The 17,087-nt window shown below is 40.2% G+C and overlaps 1 protein-coding gene across 2 annotated transcripts; it reads left to right on the forward strand.

The window, feature by feature from the left end:
- Nucleotides 1-1,096: 1,096 nt before the first annotated feature.
- Nucleotides 1,097-15,608, forward strand: WEE1 (WEE1 G2 checkpoint kinase). 2 transcript variants are annotated; one of them, XM_019948462.3, is made up of 11 exons: nt 1,097-1,940; nt 3,405-3,610; nt 4,070-4,133; nt 4,484-4,656; nt 5,138-5,259; nt 8,695-8,841; nt 11,706-11,801; nt 11,896-11,981; nt 13,116-13,286; nt 13,379-13,524; nt 14,286-15,608. In XM_019948462.3, the coding sequence occupies exons 1-11, from the start codon at nt 1,365-1,367 to the stop codon at nt 14,437-14,439; spliced, it is 1,941 nt and encodes a 646-aa protein (XP_019804021.1). In that variant the 5' UTR covers nt 1,097-1,364; the 3' UTR covers nt 14,440-15,608. The 2 variants fall into 2 exon arrangements, with proteins under 2 accessions (XP_019804021.1, XP_019804022.1); XM_019948463.3 differs by lacking the exon at nt 1,097-1,940 and adding an exon at nt 2,038-2,601.
- Nucleotides 15,609-17,087: the final 1,479 nt, after the last annotated feature.

The following is a 17,087-nucleotide window of genomic DNA, read 5'->3' on the forward strand; positions in this document are numbered from 1 at the left end:
GGAAAAACAACACGAGAAGGAACAATATTCATTACGGGGTTACTCACAACTGAAAAATTGTCAGAAGCTTCTATGTGCGACAGTAAGAGACGGATTAAATCACAATTTGACGTAGTACTAGAGAAATTTTTTCTTAAGTTGCTTTGAAACTTGCAGCGAGCTGAGCCAATCTGTTTTGCCAACACTTGCCCACGTGCTGGCAAACAAATATAAACACCGTGGCCGCGTGGTGGGCACTTCGTTTTGTGCTTAGGGCCCAGTGTGGTGCTGCTTTATTTACTGTGGGCAAGTGGGGGCGGGCGGTGGAGAGCGGGGACGGCAGAGGGGACTATGGCCTGCGAGCGCTCCCCTCGCGGCGGACACACCGGCCCCTAACAGACTCTCTGGGGGAAAACTGAGGCTCAGAGGTCGCCCCGCATCCAGTGACCTCGCCTCGAGAACTCGAGCGTCCGTCTTCCGGCTGACTTCGGTATCGGCCTAACCCATTTGCACACGGTCGCAAGGGTCCAGAGGCCGGAGGCACCATTCCCGATTCAGACCTCGACCCTGCAACCAGACTCCCCACAGCCACGCCCACTGAGCCCCAGGGCCCGGCACCAAAGGGATGCGGGACAGGATGTCGGTCTCCCTGGGCAGCGCCCAAGGGCCACGGCGGTCCCCCTCTCCCCGCGACCCGCAGGGATCCCGAGGGCTACGCCGTCGCAAGTCCCGCTCCTGACTCCGGGGAGCCGGAGGGGCGGCGAGGAAGTCGTGTCCAGGCCGGCGCTCGGCTCGGCCTAGTCCAGTCCGCACCCTTCGCTCCTCCCAGAGGGCTGCCTCTGTTCCCCGGCCCGGCCCCGTCCGGGCGGCGGCGGACCCAGCTCCCAGCCATCCAGCTCGCTCATAGGATCGGAGCACTGCGCCCGCCCAGGTCTGGATCCGCGCGGAGCGGGGGGGCGGGGCGGGGGCGTGGGGGGCGGAGCCAGCAGGTTCGCGCCAAAATCGCGTAGTTGATCCCTCCCCCGCGGGCTGAGTCGCGCCCTCCTTTTTTTTCAAACCCCGGGCTGGGCGGGGATTGGTGGACTGGGCACTCACGTGGTTAACGGTCGCGGGAAGCCGCGGAGCCCGAACTTGCTGCTGGACCTGCGGAGACCCCAGCCTCGGCGCCCGGGCCCCCCCGCCTCTGCAGAAGAGTCCGCGCCGCCGCCGCCGCTGCCGCCCCCGCCGGCCGCCGCCCCGAGAGTCCCGGAGCCGCCGCGCAGGCCCGCCGCCGCGGCCACCAGGCGCGCCCAGTCGCACGTGGCGGACCCGCCCCCTGGGCCGGCCGTGCCCTGGACTCCGCGGGCCCAGGTTCTCCGGTCCTCCGCCCCGGCCCCGTGGGCGCGATGAGCTTCCTGAGCCGGCAGCAGCCGCCGCCGCCCCTCCGCGCCGGGGCCTCGTGCACCTTGCGCCAGAAGCTGATCTTCTCGCCCAGCAGCGACTGTGAGGAGGAGGAGGAGGAAGAGGAGGAGGAAGGCAGTGGCCACAGCACCGGGGAGGACTCGGCCTTTCAGGAGCCTGACTCGCCGCTACCGCCCGCGCGGAGCCCCACAGAGCCCGGGCCCGAGCGCCGCCGCTCACCCGGCCCGGCCCCCGGCAGCCCCGGAGAGCTGGAGGAGGACATGCTGCTGCGGGGCGCCTGCCCAGGCGCGGACGCGGCGGGCGGCGGGGCCGAGGGCGACTCGTGGGAGGAAGAGGGCTTCGGCTCCTCGTCGCCGGTCAAGTCGCCTGCAGCCGCTTACTTTCTGGGCAGCTCGTTCTCGCCTGTGCGCTGCGGCGGCCCGGGGGATGCGTCCCCGCGGGGCTGCGGAGCGCGCGGGGCTGGCGAGGGCCCCTGCTCGCCGCTGCCCGACCACCCGGGCACCCCGCCCCACAAGACCTTCCGCAAGCTGCGGCTCTTCGACACGCCGCACACCCCCAAGGTGAGAGGACGCAGCTGCTGGGGCGCCCCGAGCCCGCGCCGGCCTAGCCTTTTAAAAAGGCAGTGGCGCCGGGAGCCGAGCGCGGCGCTGCCCGGGTTCGGTTACATAACCGCCGGGCCGCACCCGCGCTCGCTCTTCTGCGCCGCAACAAAAAAGTTGGCAGTCCCTCTTTTGGGCCCTGCCCAGAAGTTGTCCGTTAAGATTATGTAACTGAACAATGGGCCTCGTCTGGAACTTCATCTTTCAAGGGGGCTGATCGGCGCAGTCCAGGTGGCTGACGATTTAACGCCCGCCGAGTCGGGGCCTCCCCGAGCGTGGCAGCGGGGAGTGTGGCACCGATAACGTGGTTTGGAATGATGCTCGAGTGGTCCTGGCCCGACCACCTGACACTCCCGAGCGCCGCAGCCATCAGGTGGCTTTTAAACGCAGTGTTCTGTCCTGTAATTTGGGCGGCGCACGCAGGAGTTCGGTTAAAAAAAAAAATTCATGCGCTTATCGTTTCGTATCAGGTGGCCTTATGGGGGAAAGTTTGAGGTACGGAGGGAGACTGCGCTTCGACTTGGGAGAAAAGGCTGGCCTTCAAGCATTTACAGTCTTAAAAAGATTCGTAAATAACTAAGGGGTAGCGTTTAAGCCTCTTTCCGGACAGAATATTTATTGGGTAAGCGTTTGTTTACACCCTTGGGTTTGCAGTTCCCAAGTTTGGTCAGCCTAAGTGTCAGGATTAGGAACGTCCAACTGTTAAAAACCAGCATTGGTGTTGTTGCCTGGATCCTCAGGCTTTCATATACCGTTAATAAGGTATCTTAAAGAAGTAGCTGTTCAGCACCTGTTTGCTGAATGGCTAGTGAGTAAGCAGATGACCACTTCTAGAACTTTAGAAGTAACACAAGATTTTAAAACGGACACTTCCCGAAATTAAGACAGGTGCCGCATTTATAAGATTAGTGCAGGAAATGCACCTTTTTAAGTGAGTCAGTTTCAGTACCGTTACTAGTCATAAACCTCAGGAAGATGTGTGCTTTTGTGCTCTACTGTTTGCTAGCCGACTTGCCCAGGGCAAGATCCCTCTGGAAGTGAGGGGAGGAGTCCTACGGAGGAGGCTTTCAAAGCCCTACTTGGATGGGGGAGGGGAGCTTTTATGGGGCTCCCTGACTGCTTTCCACTTTTAGATGGATTGAAAGGTTTTGTTAACTTTTATCCTCTAGAATGAACTTAATTTTAGTCTGCATTTATATTCTTTTTAGGGTTAGAGACCTTATTTTACTTGGCCTTTTCAGAAAAGGTGGTTAGTATCCAGCTTCAGGCTCCTAAGTTAACCACTGTTTATTTTGCTTGAAAGATAACAAAGGCTTGTGTGTTGCTTTGACCTACACATTCAGCCTCGTGAGAGCCTTGTTGAAAGTTCGGTTGAGAAGGCCAGCTATAGCACTTGGATCCTAAACATTTTTTTCCCCCTCCTAGAGTTTGCTCTCCAAAGCTCGAGGAATCGATTCCAGTTCTGTTAAACTCCGAGGTGGTTCTCTATTCATGGATACAGAAAAGTCAGGAAAAAGGGAATTTGACATACGACAGACTCCTCAAGTGAATATTAATCCTTTTACTCCAGATTCTGTGTTACTTCATTCCTCAGGACAGTGTCGTAGAAGAAAGAGAACATACTGGAATGAGTAAGTTATTTATTATTCAACAGTGTGGTTCCCCAACCACCCAAGACTGGGTTGGTATACTTATTAAAGTTTCGTTTCAACTGAATGACATGGAAGTTTATGCACTGAGAATTTTCTCCATTATTAGCAGTTCTCAGTAATCACCTGTGGAAAAGAGTGGTATGGGAAAGGAAGGAATAAAGAGCCTAGATAGTAGGAAATCTGCTGGTGTCAAAATGAGACAGGCAGAGAAGGTTGATTTCCAAAGGCTTTAATTTTTATATGTGTGGTGGTGTTGGTGTATCTAAGCAAGAACATTTCCATCAGTTGAGCTGTATCTTGTCATTACAAAATTAAATGCTTTCTTTTCTGTTTTCATTCATTAAATTTTCATTTTGTTATATACCTGTCAGACAAAGTTTTGGATCTCTAGTTGATGTATCTGTCAGATATGTTGATGGAAAAAATAATATTTTTCAGTTCCTGTGGTGAAGACATGGAAGCCAGTGATTATGAGTTTGACGATGAAACAAGACCTGCTAAAGTAAATAGATTTTGATTTTATTGTTTTTGAAATTTGATTTTCTACGTCTTAACAAGCTACCACATATACATGTTAAATAAGCCACATATGCAAGCTACCATATATGCATGTTAAAACATAATTTTTAGGGAGGAGTCAAGATGGTGGAATAGGAGGATGCGGAATTTGTCACTCCTCACAAGTTCATCAAAAATGCGTCTACAAATGGAACAATTCCCACAGAGCACCTGCAAAACATAAGATATAATTTAAAAATTTCACACATAGTGCTATCACCATAGTGAAAAAGTCATTTTCATACCTTTGTATTTTATATATATATATATATATGGATACACTTTTTATTACAGAGAATTACAATTACTGAAAGCAACATGAAGTCACGGTATACAACAGAATTTCATGAGCTAGAGAAGATTGGCTCTGGAGAATTTGGTTCTGTGTTTAAATGTGTGAAGAGGCTGGATGGATGCATTTATGCCATAAAGCGATCAAAAAAGCCATTGGCTGGCTCTGTTGATGAGTATGTATTAAAGATTTTGTCTTCTCTTTTGTTCAGTATGATGTTACAAATGTTAAGGTTTTAGGTGGTCAATCATTGAATTTAATTCTCTAACGTTTGAGAAGTTGTAATGATTTAATCAGATCCATTCCATTTTGTGCCATTAGTTCTTACTGGACTTGGAAGAATAATATAAGGGGTCTGATCTTGGAGCCTAACTTAAATTTCTTATTTCTAGTGGCATCCATGAATTCATAGTGAAGTGGAGTTTCATCTTTTCTGAATTCTAGGGCCAGCAAGCTTCCTTCTTTCTAACATTCTTTAATGGAAGTCTATGGAAAAATCTGGTACAGAGTTTTAACTCCCTCTCTTTCAAGCAAGTTGTCCTTCAGCATAATGATAGATCCAGAAGTCAAGATTCTTTTATGAACTTTCAGATAAATTAACTCAGTTCAGGCTTGAATAAAAATGATTTACCATTCTCTTAATCTCAAACTTCTAGGCAGAACGCTTTGAGAGAAGTATATGCTCATGCAGTGCTTGGACAACATTCTCATGTAGTTCGATATTTCTCTGCATGGGCAGAAGATGACCATATGCTTATACAGAATGAATATTGTAACGGTGAGTAATATAATGGTTCCCTTGTAAACTCATAAGCTCAAGAAAATGAACACCAAGGAGATACTTCTTTTTATCTAAAGTCTTGCTCTAATTCTATATATCTTTTATCTCTTGTAAATTCAAAGATCAGAAGCCTGATCTTTGAATTTCAACATGAATTTCAAGTGCAAGTAATTCTTACGTAGAAGTTAGTATTGAAAACCTTGTTCTTGCGTGCATATTATATGTATGCCTGTTACTCAAATTAAACTGATTTTCTTGAGAGGACAGCAGCCTTGCCATATATATTTTGGTATCCCTAGCACTTAACATAGTGTGTGGGGGGGATATAGTAGTTAATAATCCAGGCTCCCTGCATCTAGCCTTCCCTTTCCATTTCATTTTATGTGCTGCTAAAACTGATATTGGTTACTCATAAAATGACAGTGACTCTCCATTGATACAAATTTAGCCATTTGTTGAATCTTGCTCCCCCTTCCATCTATCCAACCTAGTTTACCACTAGAATCCACTGAGATGTTTCTGTAAAGTAAGAGTTATGCTCTTTTAGTTCCCTAGTTGTGCCTCCCTCCCTCCTTCCCCCACTAAAACAAGCATTTATAGAGGTTTAACTTTGGACCTTTGTATAGCTTTGAATTTCATCAGGTCCTTCAGCAATCAACGTGTGTCCTTCCTTTTTTATTAAAGCTTTACCAGAGTCCCGGCCTCACTTCTGATTCTTACAGACAGCTGTTATTAAATACTTAAATCTTTATATATGATGGATTTTTATTTCTGTATATCTTCAGTGAATATTAGAGAATTTAGAATTTAATGAACAGTCGAGTAGCAAAGATTATTTTTGTTGATTCTCATTTTTTCTTAAGACCAGCCATTTCATAGCTTGTGAATAAATAAGTGTTATAGGTAGTAGATTCAGGGTTTCTGTATTTGAAAACAAAACAGCAGTAAAAGACTCATTTGTCTTACCTGACTTCTCATTGAGTTGTCATTTTAATCTCCACCCTTGAAAGAATAAGTGCTCAGTGTACAGCATTGCTGCTATTTTGTTTCACACATCTGTTGAAATGTTTCTCTTCATACCATCAAAACATTTTTGAAGCTATCGCCCATGGCCTTGTGTTTCTTAACCTCCATTTTTTAGTAACTGCATTTAATAATAGTACAACTTTACCATAATACCTTCTCCCCTCCATATTTGCTAGATGCCGTCTCCTTTTAGTTTCTATCTGCCTCTCACCTTGTTGGATGTGCCTGGCTCTCTTAAGTATTTCAGCCACAGTCCAGATACATGGTTGTGTCATTCAGATGATTTTGAGAAAACTCTTGGGCCTGGGAGTTGGGAGGGAATGAGCCATCTTGCTAACCCTCTCAGATTACAGAGACCTTGTCCTGTAATAAAGTTAGATTATAAAATAATCTTTTGAAATAGTTTATTATTTTGGAGCATTGTAAAACACTTAAGGAATATGGATCTTTAGAAAACAAATAGACCTCTGTAAAATAAGACTGCCTCTTTGTATGGTTGTTTATTTTGCTTAGATGAAAGACAGTGAGGCTATCTAGATACATTTGTGAGCTCTTCTTTTGTTTCCCTTTTCCACCATTCTCTCCACATAAACCCTTGAATGTCCTAATAGGCCTGGTCTTTAGATCCTTTTCTACAGTTTCACAGGGAAGGATTCTGTTATCATTCATTTGTTGTGTTGATTAACTGATATCCTTTATCTTAACTGAATTTCCTTATTGTCTCAAACATCGTTTGCATTTTGAGCCTTTTTTCTTGGTTTGGTGATAGACTGAATTTCTACTCTTGATAAACAGGTGTAGAAAAATGTTGATAGATAGGGGAGGAGAACCTGAAATATCAGATCAATGGTTTGCTTTTCTCACCTCTTGCCCTTTCATCAACAAGATAGAAGAACTGGCCTAGCTGTAGTTGCTAGACCCACTAAAAAGCAGCCATGTTATTTCTTGGTAAACTTGATCTAGGACTCCAAGCTCACCTGTCTGACAGGCTTCTTGACCTGCTCCCTCCTAGACCCCTCTTCTTCCTGCAGTTCAAGATTTGTTCAAGTTAAGTTCAGAAAACATACTTAATCCTAAGCTCTCCAGGTGTGTGATTTATTTATTTATTTTAAACACATTTGACGTTTTGTTATTCGGTCTTGTTCAAATTATAGGACCTCCTTTTCTGAGTAGTATATCATTGACCTGGATTTTATTACCTTGATTCTGATTTTATTATTCCCAACTAAGCTTTAAATGGAAGTGGTTTATTTATTTATTTATTTATTACAATAACTCCTTGTTTCCTCTGAGACAGAATATAAACAAAGGTTTTAAGTATAAACTTAAAGTTTTTTAAAGTATAAACAAATTAGCTAATTGGTTTGACTGATTCTATAAAAGTAGGTTATGTTCTTATTCATAGTAAGGGTAGTATAAATTAAAACGATACTAAGATACTGTTTTTTACTTACAAAATTTTTAGACTCTGTTGTTAAGTGTGTGGGAAAACAGGTATTCTCACACATTAAACATGGGAGTATGAATTGGTACAGCCTTCTCTAAGGGGCACTCTATGTGTGTGTGTTATTGCCCCAGATTTATCTTCCAAATCCCCAGATTTACATAAGCTTATGCTAGCAGAATTTAAGTATTAGCCATTTTGAAATCAGAAACTGAGTGTACTGTTATTTTATGTGAGCTTTCAGAGGTAATCAGATCTTGGCACTGATGGTGTGAATACTAACTCTAAGCTCTTTTGCCAGATAAACAGAAATGGCCCTCTCAGCTACAGAAATTTATTCTATATGTAATAAAACACTGTTTCCCACACACACTGTGCATGTGTATATTACATTGTACATACCCTTTGACCCAGCAGTTTGTTTGTAGGAGATATACTAAATATGTGTGAAATGACCAATGTACGAAGTTATTCCCGCGACCACAGTATGTAGTATTAAAGGCTTGGAAATTATTTCTAAATGTCCATCAATTAGGGGATTGGTTAGTGTATTACCATTCAATTATACAGTGGAACTCTGTAGACACAAGAAAGAAAGGGGTAGTTTTGTATATTGGTAGAGAATGATCTTCAAGATAATGAAAATATGTTTTCGCTTGTGTAAAAAGGAGTTGAAAAGAATACGTAAGAAACTGATAACATTGATTTACTCTGGGAAAGAGAACCAGGTGCATTGCTGAAGTGTGTATTCATAAGACAGAGACTTTACATTGTACTTTGTACCCATGTGAGTGTATTACCTACTGAAAGAATAAATAAAATTTGGATTTCACAAACAGGTTAAAGAGAATAGGTCCTATATAAAATGTCACTTTCTTGGTTGTGTGTGATCATACAGTAAAGATGGAAGAAAAATAATATTTCAGGAAGAAGAAGATTCTAATTTTTCTTGTGTTTGTTAGGTGGAAGTTTAGCTGATGCCATAAGTGAAAACTACAGAAGCATGAGTTACTTTGCAGAAGCAGAGTTGAAGGATCTCCTTTTGCAAGTTGGCCGGGGCTTGAGGTATATTCATTCAATGTCTTTGGTTCACATGGATATAAAACCTAGTAAGTATTATAGATCCTCTGACCTGTGTTCTTTAGGGTTATAGAGAATAAATGACTTCATTAAAATAATATGGGAACATAAACATCTTACTTTGTTTTTTCATTGTTAGTTTTAAAAGATTTTTGACCCACTTATTAGTATTGTTTTATTTCCCATCACCTCTTCCCTTGTTATCCCAAATTTGAAATAACAAACTCACTTTTACTAAAAGTTAAAAATGTGCTGCATCTTATGGGAACCATGTAGTCTCGGAGTGGGACTTTGGGGAGACTAAAAGAACCTGTGTTTAAAGCCCGTCTCTTGTACTAGGCTATAGACCCATAATTTTAAATTAATGCTGGTGCCACTAACATGGTTATTAGAATAAAATGATAAATTTGAAAACATAGGTGCTACAAACCTGGAGGTATTTCTAGTCTGTAAAAGAAATAATAAAATTGTCACTGTATGACCCAGAAAACAAAATGATAGATCTATTGTGATTATAAATGTATTTAAAATGTTGCAGATAAATAAGCACTGGAGAGTTTAGGAACATAGTGGTTTTATTTTTTTTCTCTTTACCATTAGATCATTTTCAGCTAAAAATTGATTTTTATATATAAATGGCTCTAGTAGATCGACCATACTATGGCTCAGAACAACCTCATAGTATTCTTTCAAAGGCTTATGAGGTTTCAAACTGAAGATGCAGTGGTACGAATCAAGGTGTAGGCCTACATAATTTTATGTTAAACTGAAACAAAATTGTATTACAGAAGTAGTAATTAGTACATTGTAGAATATTTTAAAATATAGACAAGCTGGACAAAAAGAAAAATTAAATCCCCATTCTTCTATTAACCTTTGGAACTACAGTTATAATGTCAGTGCTACTAACAGGGTTATTAGAATAAACTGAGCTGTGAAGATGCTTTGAAAACTTATGTGCTGTACAAACATGGTGGTATTTCTAGCCTGTAAAATGCCATCAAAATGTTACTGTTTTATTCAGAAAACAAAATGGTACATGCGTTTAGATTGTCTTGCATTAAAAAAAGTATGCAGGGCTTTCCTGGTGGCGCAGTGGTTGAGAGTCCGCCTGCCGATGCAGGGGACACGGATTCGTGCCCCGGTCCGGGAGGATCCCACACGCCACGGAGCGGCTGGGCCCGTGAGCCATGGCCGCTGAGCCTGCGCGTCCGGAGCCTGTGCTCCGCAACGGGAGAGGCCACAACAGAGAGAGGCCCGCGTACTGCAAAAAAAAAAAAAAAAAAAAAAGTATGCAGGTGAATCCTACACTAACATTTTAGTGCAAATTCCTCTCATTTAATCAAAAATAACATCATAATGTACATACTGTTTTATAACTTTTTTTTTTTCTTGGCGGTACGCGGGCCTCTCACTGTTGTGGCCTCTCCCGTTGCGGAGCACAGGCTCCGGACGCGCAGGCTCAGCGGCCATGGCTCACGGGCCCAGCCGCTCCGCGGCGTGTGGGATCCTCCCGGACCGGGGCACGAATCCGTGTCCCCTGCATCGGCAGGCGGACTCTCAACCACTGCGCCAACAGGGAAGCCCCATAACTTTTTTTTTTAAGACAACTGTCTCTACCTTTCCATTTCAGTAAATTTTTATCTCATCTAGTAGCCAGATCATATTAAAATTTTTCCTAGTTGACCAAAGTCCTTAACAGTTGATTCGTCCAAACTCATTTCCATTTTAGGACCATGCATTACACCAGGTTAAATCCATTTTTCTTTTTTAGGTTTTACCCTTCCCCAACTTAAATAATAAAAATAATACAGACCTTGTCTTGCAAGATATCCTTTCTTCTGGGTTTGACTGGTTGCTTCCTAGCTTATTCCTTTCTCTATCCTATAAATTAGAAGTTATAACTAAAAGGTTGATGTATTTAAGTTAAACATTGTAGGCTAGGTGTTTTTAAGTTGAATTTAATGAGGTGGTGTTTTTTTTCTTTTTTAATCTATGGAAATATGTGTGATTCACGGGAATTTAAATCATTTTGCACAACTTAGTTATATGAATTATGTGAAGAATTTTTTTACATTAACTTGCTAAAATGTTTATTTTCCAAAAGGAAAAACTATATTTGAACTGATGGCAGTTAACGTGGATCAGTAAGGTTTGCCCATACTCACTCATAGCTTGTATTAAATGTCAGACAAACATAGTGGATTCTTATATTACAAGTACAAAAGTTGAAAATATTAGGGTTTGTGAAGTTTTAAATTTACAAATATCACCATAAAATAAGTTGTCCTGTAAATAAAGCAAAATTGGAAAGATGACTCTAGTGAATGTAACATTTATAACTTATATACTATATTGATAAAACTACTAAAATAAAATCTGCCACTAAAACTTACGTTAATCATGAGCTTACCTGAATTAGAAAAAAAAAAAATGTGTACAGCAGAAATAATGAACCACAGAACCTCATTGGGATGTAGATGCTGTATGGTCAGCCAAACTCAATAGCTACATGACTTATTCTTTTCACACCAGCCTTGTAGCATTAGATTAAAATTTGTTCTTTGGCAGCATCACAAATTAGTATGTTAATTGCCTTTTGTATTATTTCTAAGTAATTAAAACTGCTGAAGATCAGTGTGTAGGTGACAAGGGTCTAATGCAATGGTTTCCAAGTGTTCAAGGACCAGTGCTAGGCCAGAAAATATATTCCTAGAAAATATAGTCCCAGTTCTTGTCCCCTGAGATTTTCATTCTCACTGAGTTTGGGGTAGAACACATAAGAATCTATATATTTAAAAGCTTTCTGGTTGATTCTGTTATATGACTTGTTTGTGAACTTTGGTTTAACTGTTAACTGTTAGTATGGCTAACCTAAATAACTGTTTGACAGGTAATATTTTCATATCTCGAACTTCAATCCCAAATGCTGCCTCTGAAGAAGGAGATGAAGATGACTGGGTATCCAACAAAGTTATGTTTAAAATAGGTAAGAAAGAAAAATAACCAGATTATTTCCTCAAAATAAAGAGGGAGAGGCTGGTTTGTTTTAATTCTTGACTGTATTTTTTCAATACTTCTAGGTGACCTTGGGCATGTAACAAGAATCTCTAGTCCACAAGTTGAAGAGGGTGATAGCCGTTTTCTTGCAAATGAAGTTTTGCAGGAGGTAGTTTTTCTCCTTTAAGCCATTTGCTTTGTAATACTTAACCAGTTGCTAGAAAACTATAAATGCAGATGTACTGAAATTTTATGCTAATAACTTGTAGAAAGGTAATACAAAATAGAAAGTGTAAACTGTTAACTGTGGACGTATTTAATCTAGCGAAAGTCAGTAAAGGCAAAGATTTATCATATTCAGCAGTGGTGGAGTTGCAGTAAAAGAGAAATTTCCATACACTACTGGTGGAACTTTAAAATGGCATTGCCTTTTTGGGGATCAAAGTGTTAGTATTGGGACTTCCCTGGCAGTCCAGTGGTTAAGACTTCGCCTTCCAATGCAGGGGGTGTGTGTTCGATCCATTGTCAAGGAGCTAAGATCCCACATGCCTCGTGGCAAAACGTAAAACAGCAGCAATATTGTAACAAATTCAGTAAAGACTTTAAAAATTGTCCACATCAAAAAAATCTTAAAAAAAAAAATGTTAGTATCTTTCAACATTTTAAAATCATGTACGCTTTGACCCAAAATTTCCATTTCTAGGAGTCTCTCATTCAGAGATAGTCATATACAAGTAAATTGAGAATGATGTAAATATGTGTTTAGCAGTAAGGGAATGATTAAGTAAATTATGGCACATAGTTAATACTGCTATTTCAAAAAGAGTGTTGCAAAATATTTCTTGATAAGAGTTTTGAATGAAAATAGAACAAGTAGAAGTGTATGATTACATTGTTCTTTTTATATGTATATTTGTGTTTTATACGTATATGCGTATTTCTGACTTGTTGATATATGTATGTTTTGTATTTTCATATGAATGCCCCCAGGGGGATAGGAGTTTCTTCTGAGAGTTGAGCTGGGCTAGTGATAAAGAAGAGGCCTTTTAGAAATGCCTAAATACTTTTAGAAATGTATTTACTTTCCCACCCCAGAGTGTATATTATTTTATCATTAAAAAAATAATAATCTCCCCAAATTTAGCTTGTTCTCTGAATAGGTCCTAAACTTAAATGTGGCATTGGACATTTTAATTTCGTTTTATTTCTCACCCAAATCATCATTGAGGTGTAATCTTACTTTATTTTGGCCATTTTTATATTCCCTTAAGTTTCTTTTTTTTTTTTTTTTTTAATTTTACAGAACTATACTCATCTACCAAAGGCGGATATCTTTGCCCTTGCCCTCACAGTGGTATGTGCTGCTGGTGCTGAGCCTCTTCCCAGAAATGGAGACCAATGGCATGAAATCAGACAGGGTAGATTACCTCGGATTCCACAAGTGCTTTCCCAAGAATTTACAGAGTTGCTAAAAGTGAGCATTTTATATATGAGGCACTTTATTGACATGATTCAATATTTTATTTAATTGCATGCCTTTACATTAATTTTACTTCTCTTTTTAAGGTTATGATTCATCCAGATCCAGAGAGAAGACCTTCAGCAATGGCATTGGTAAAGCATTCAGTATTGCTGTCTGCTTCTAGGAAGAGTGCAGAACAATTACGAATAGAACTGAATGCTGAAAAGTTCAAAAATTCACTTTTGCAGAAGTAAGTGATGGGGTTTTTATTTGTTTTGTTTTTACTTTCTCATTTTTATTCTCAAATTTTAATGAGAGATGATTTAGGCTTTCCATCAGTGAGGAATATAGTGGCTTGGCATGTTATACGGTTAAAGATTGGGGATTTCTGCTTTACATTGGTATTTGACCTATAAATTGTGTTGTTTCTAAAGTTTGAAATTATGGACTTAAAAATTTTTTAAACTTGCATATATTTGCAGTGGTGATAAGCCCCAAATTGTCACAAAAACTAAAATGAGCAGGTATCAGTTTTTTCCCTCCACACTCTCAACATAAACTAACATTTTCCTTGAAACGTTCTATTCTACTTATTTATATGAAGGGATGAAATAAATGTCGATTAGGTTAGTAGATGATTCTCATATTTGCTCTGAATGACCTTTGACATTTTTGAAAACTGGTTGGAATGATCATTCTAATTCATTTGCTTTATTGCTGCCGTTTTGATTCTAACCTAATAAAACTGACTTGAAATATTTAAAGGTTCCTTTGCCATTAGTTTGATAGCCATCATAGTTCATATAAAGAGGAAGTAGAATTTTCCTTTTGTCTGTATTATGTAAAGAGATCTTCACAATACTGTATTTTTTCTTTCCTCAGTTGCATGAGTAATGATAACATGCAAAGATCTCCCAACTGATAATGTAGTTTGTATTTGGCCTCTTAGGTTCCCTTCCTAGGATTAATACAGTAGGTGAAAAGTCTTGTTTCCTATTTTTACGTTCTTAGAGAACTCAAGAAAGCCCAGATGGCAAAAGCTGCGGCTGAGGAAAGAGCACTCTTCACTGACCGGATGGCCACAAGGTCCACCACCCAGAGTAATAGAACATCTCGACTTATTGGAAAGAAAATGAACCGCTCTGTCAGCCTTACCATATACTGAACTACTCATTTCCCACCCCCCAAAAAAAACTGTGACAAGAGGAAGCTAGGTTGAAATCACTGCTAGAATCCAGTTTGCAATTACTTTCTCAATCGGTGTCAGTAGTTTTACTGAAATATGTTTTAGGACTTTTATTTGTGAATTACAGTTGAAAGCTGTATTTTGACCAGTGCTATATCAGGCTTTTGTCTAGTTTTACCAGTCTGTCTTCTGTAGGATGTCAGTCACTGTTGGATGTTACACCAGCCTTTCCAGGGTTAACCACTGTGGTGGTGTGCTGCTTATAGTTAGCTGTTGCATTGTAATAAAAGGTATCTGTCTCTGTAGTGACTTGTAAAAAAGGACTCAAGGGCTTTATTACATACCTATTCTCCCTTTGAAAAGGGAAATGCTAAGAGACTCAGTACTCCTCAGCCTTCAATGTACCTGTGTGTCAATCTTATATTTCTTTTTTTTAAATTGTGAATTATACTTGTATATCCCACTGGGAGCACTTTGTAGGCATTGCATGCACCATGGAATGATGATTCTGTGGAAGTACTGCCTTGTGAATTTGCTGCTATTTTAGTTGTGTCTTTGCTGTAAAATTGTAGCATTAAACAATCATCGTTGTTAATAGGCTTTCTTTTTAAAACAATTATGTGAAATATATAGCTGCTCTTGATGAAAAGCAGCTATTTGCCTTTTTTTTTTCTTTGAACTTTGAAGCTAGTGCATTGGAGAAATGCACCTCCCCCCCCTTTGGAATGCTGTATTAATGTAGTATAATATTACTGGTTTTGTACTTTTCCCTGATAATGCCCTTCCCTGACTCTTTTTAAAAAATGTTTCCTCCCTTCACCCAAGTTTTGTACTTGATTATATTGTTAGTCTGTTTTTTAAATGTTCTGCCTGGTTTCTCTTCAATATTTGTGTATATAAACTAATCTTGGTGATACTGTACATAGCTATTTGAAATGCCAGAATGACTTCTGACCCAAGCTTATCACAAAATATGTTTTATGTGTGATTAGCCATTTGACTAATAATACTGGCTAACAGATGTTGCAAAAAAATAGAATCTGTCTATTGTTTGTTTTTCTATTTTGGTTTAAAACATGTTTGCACTAGTCTGTTTGACTTGTGTTTTATTAACATTGATTGGCATATTAAAAGTCACTCTGAGCTTACTTTAATTGTCTAAATCTTTGTGATGCCTGTTTTCTACTAGTTTATCTCCATTATCACTACATTTTAAAATGTAGAGTGTAATGTATATGAAATACTAAAAGCAGAGGGCACATTTTTGACAGAATATGAAACACTGATTATTTAATGATGAGCTTTAGTCTACATTAGTTACATTTTGAGATTTAACAAAAATTTACCCATTAACCCTCAATGTTTTTTGTCATAAATAATATCTTTACATCACATTGCATATTATGCATTTGATCTGCTAGAAATATATAATGTGGTTTAAGATAGCTTTAGATTATTAAGTGAATATAATGGATAGGACTCAACTTTTTAATTTGAACTGAGTCACAGAAGAGTTTTGAAGTGGAGAGGGTTTTAACTCACTAAACTGGCCTGGATTTTAGAATTGAGAATGCAAGTTTAAGTGATTAACAGTGCTAATTCTATGTGACATCTTTTTCTGACATAGATTAGAACCAGAGAGTAAGCAGTGAAGGCCTTTTAGCAGGTAAAAATGAACATTGCAAGATCCTTGGGCTTTTTGATCATGGGTACATCATTTCTTTTGATTAGGGTCTATTTCTTTCTGCTATAAACATTTCTAACAAGCTTGATTATTTTAGCTTTTAAGCCCACGGCATGTTAAAAAGTACAATTTAGAGGCACTAGAGGAGTTGGTGCAGATAAATTAGATATAAAAGCTGACAGGTATGGAAGACAGAAAAAGCTTCATAGGCTGGAGCAGGTAATACATTTCAGCCACTGAGGACAAAGCTATAAGAAATATAATAATTGGTGTTTGTGAGCATCACTAAGTCGTTAATGTGCATTTTTCTAGTGCACTAGCTTCAAAGAAAAAAATTAGGTGTTTTTCATCAAGATTTGCAGTAAGTTTTTCACATTGTTTAAGAGTAGTAGATTGAGTAGGGAAAAAAATCTGATTTTCAAAGAGGGAATTCTGAGGCTCTCTGAAAACTGATCATGAGAATTGGGCTCATATTCAATACAGTGTACTTAGGTTAAGTGCCTTTTATGTACTAACTGGTAGACCAAGAAATAGTGTTTGTCCACTAGGGACCTGGGATAAAATAGAGGAGATTCATGTAAACACAAAACGACAATAAAATGTGGTAAGTGCTATGTTGGAGGGATGGCTCAAAGGACAATTTATGTACCTACACCTTGGGAGGAAGCTGGTGGCAGGTTAGAGAATGGATCGTGGGAATTAGGCTTAGATTGGCTTCAAGGCCATTGTACTAAATCAGTGTAAAAGTAAGGAGGGCCTGAACTAGGAGGTCTATGCATGGAAACAAGGTGATAGGATTTCATTAGATGGGCACACTGCACATTGAACAGGTTTTGTTTGTTTTTATAATGGAATAAGAACTTGTTAGCATAAGGTCAGAATTGGGAGAATCAGCTGCAAGTGCTAATATGGAAGCATTGAAGAATTTCCCAGAAAAATTAAA

Source organism: Tursiops truncatus, chromosome 8 (assembly GCF_011762595.2).
Source record: "Tursiops truncatus isolate mTurTru1 chromosome 8, mTurTru1.mat.Y, whole genome shotgun sequence".
In the NCBI taxonomy this organism is placed as follows: domain Eukaryota; kingdom Metazoa; phylum Chordata; class Mammalia; order Artiodactyla; family Delphinidae; genus Tursiops; species Tursiops truncatus.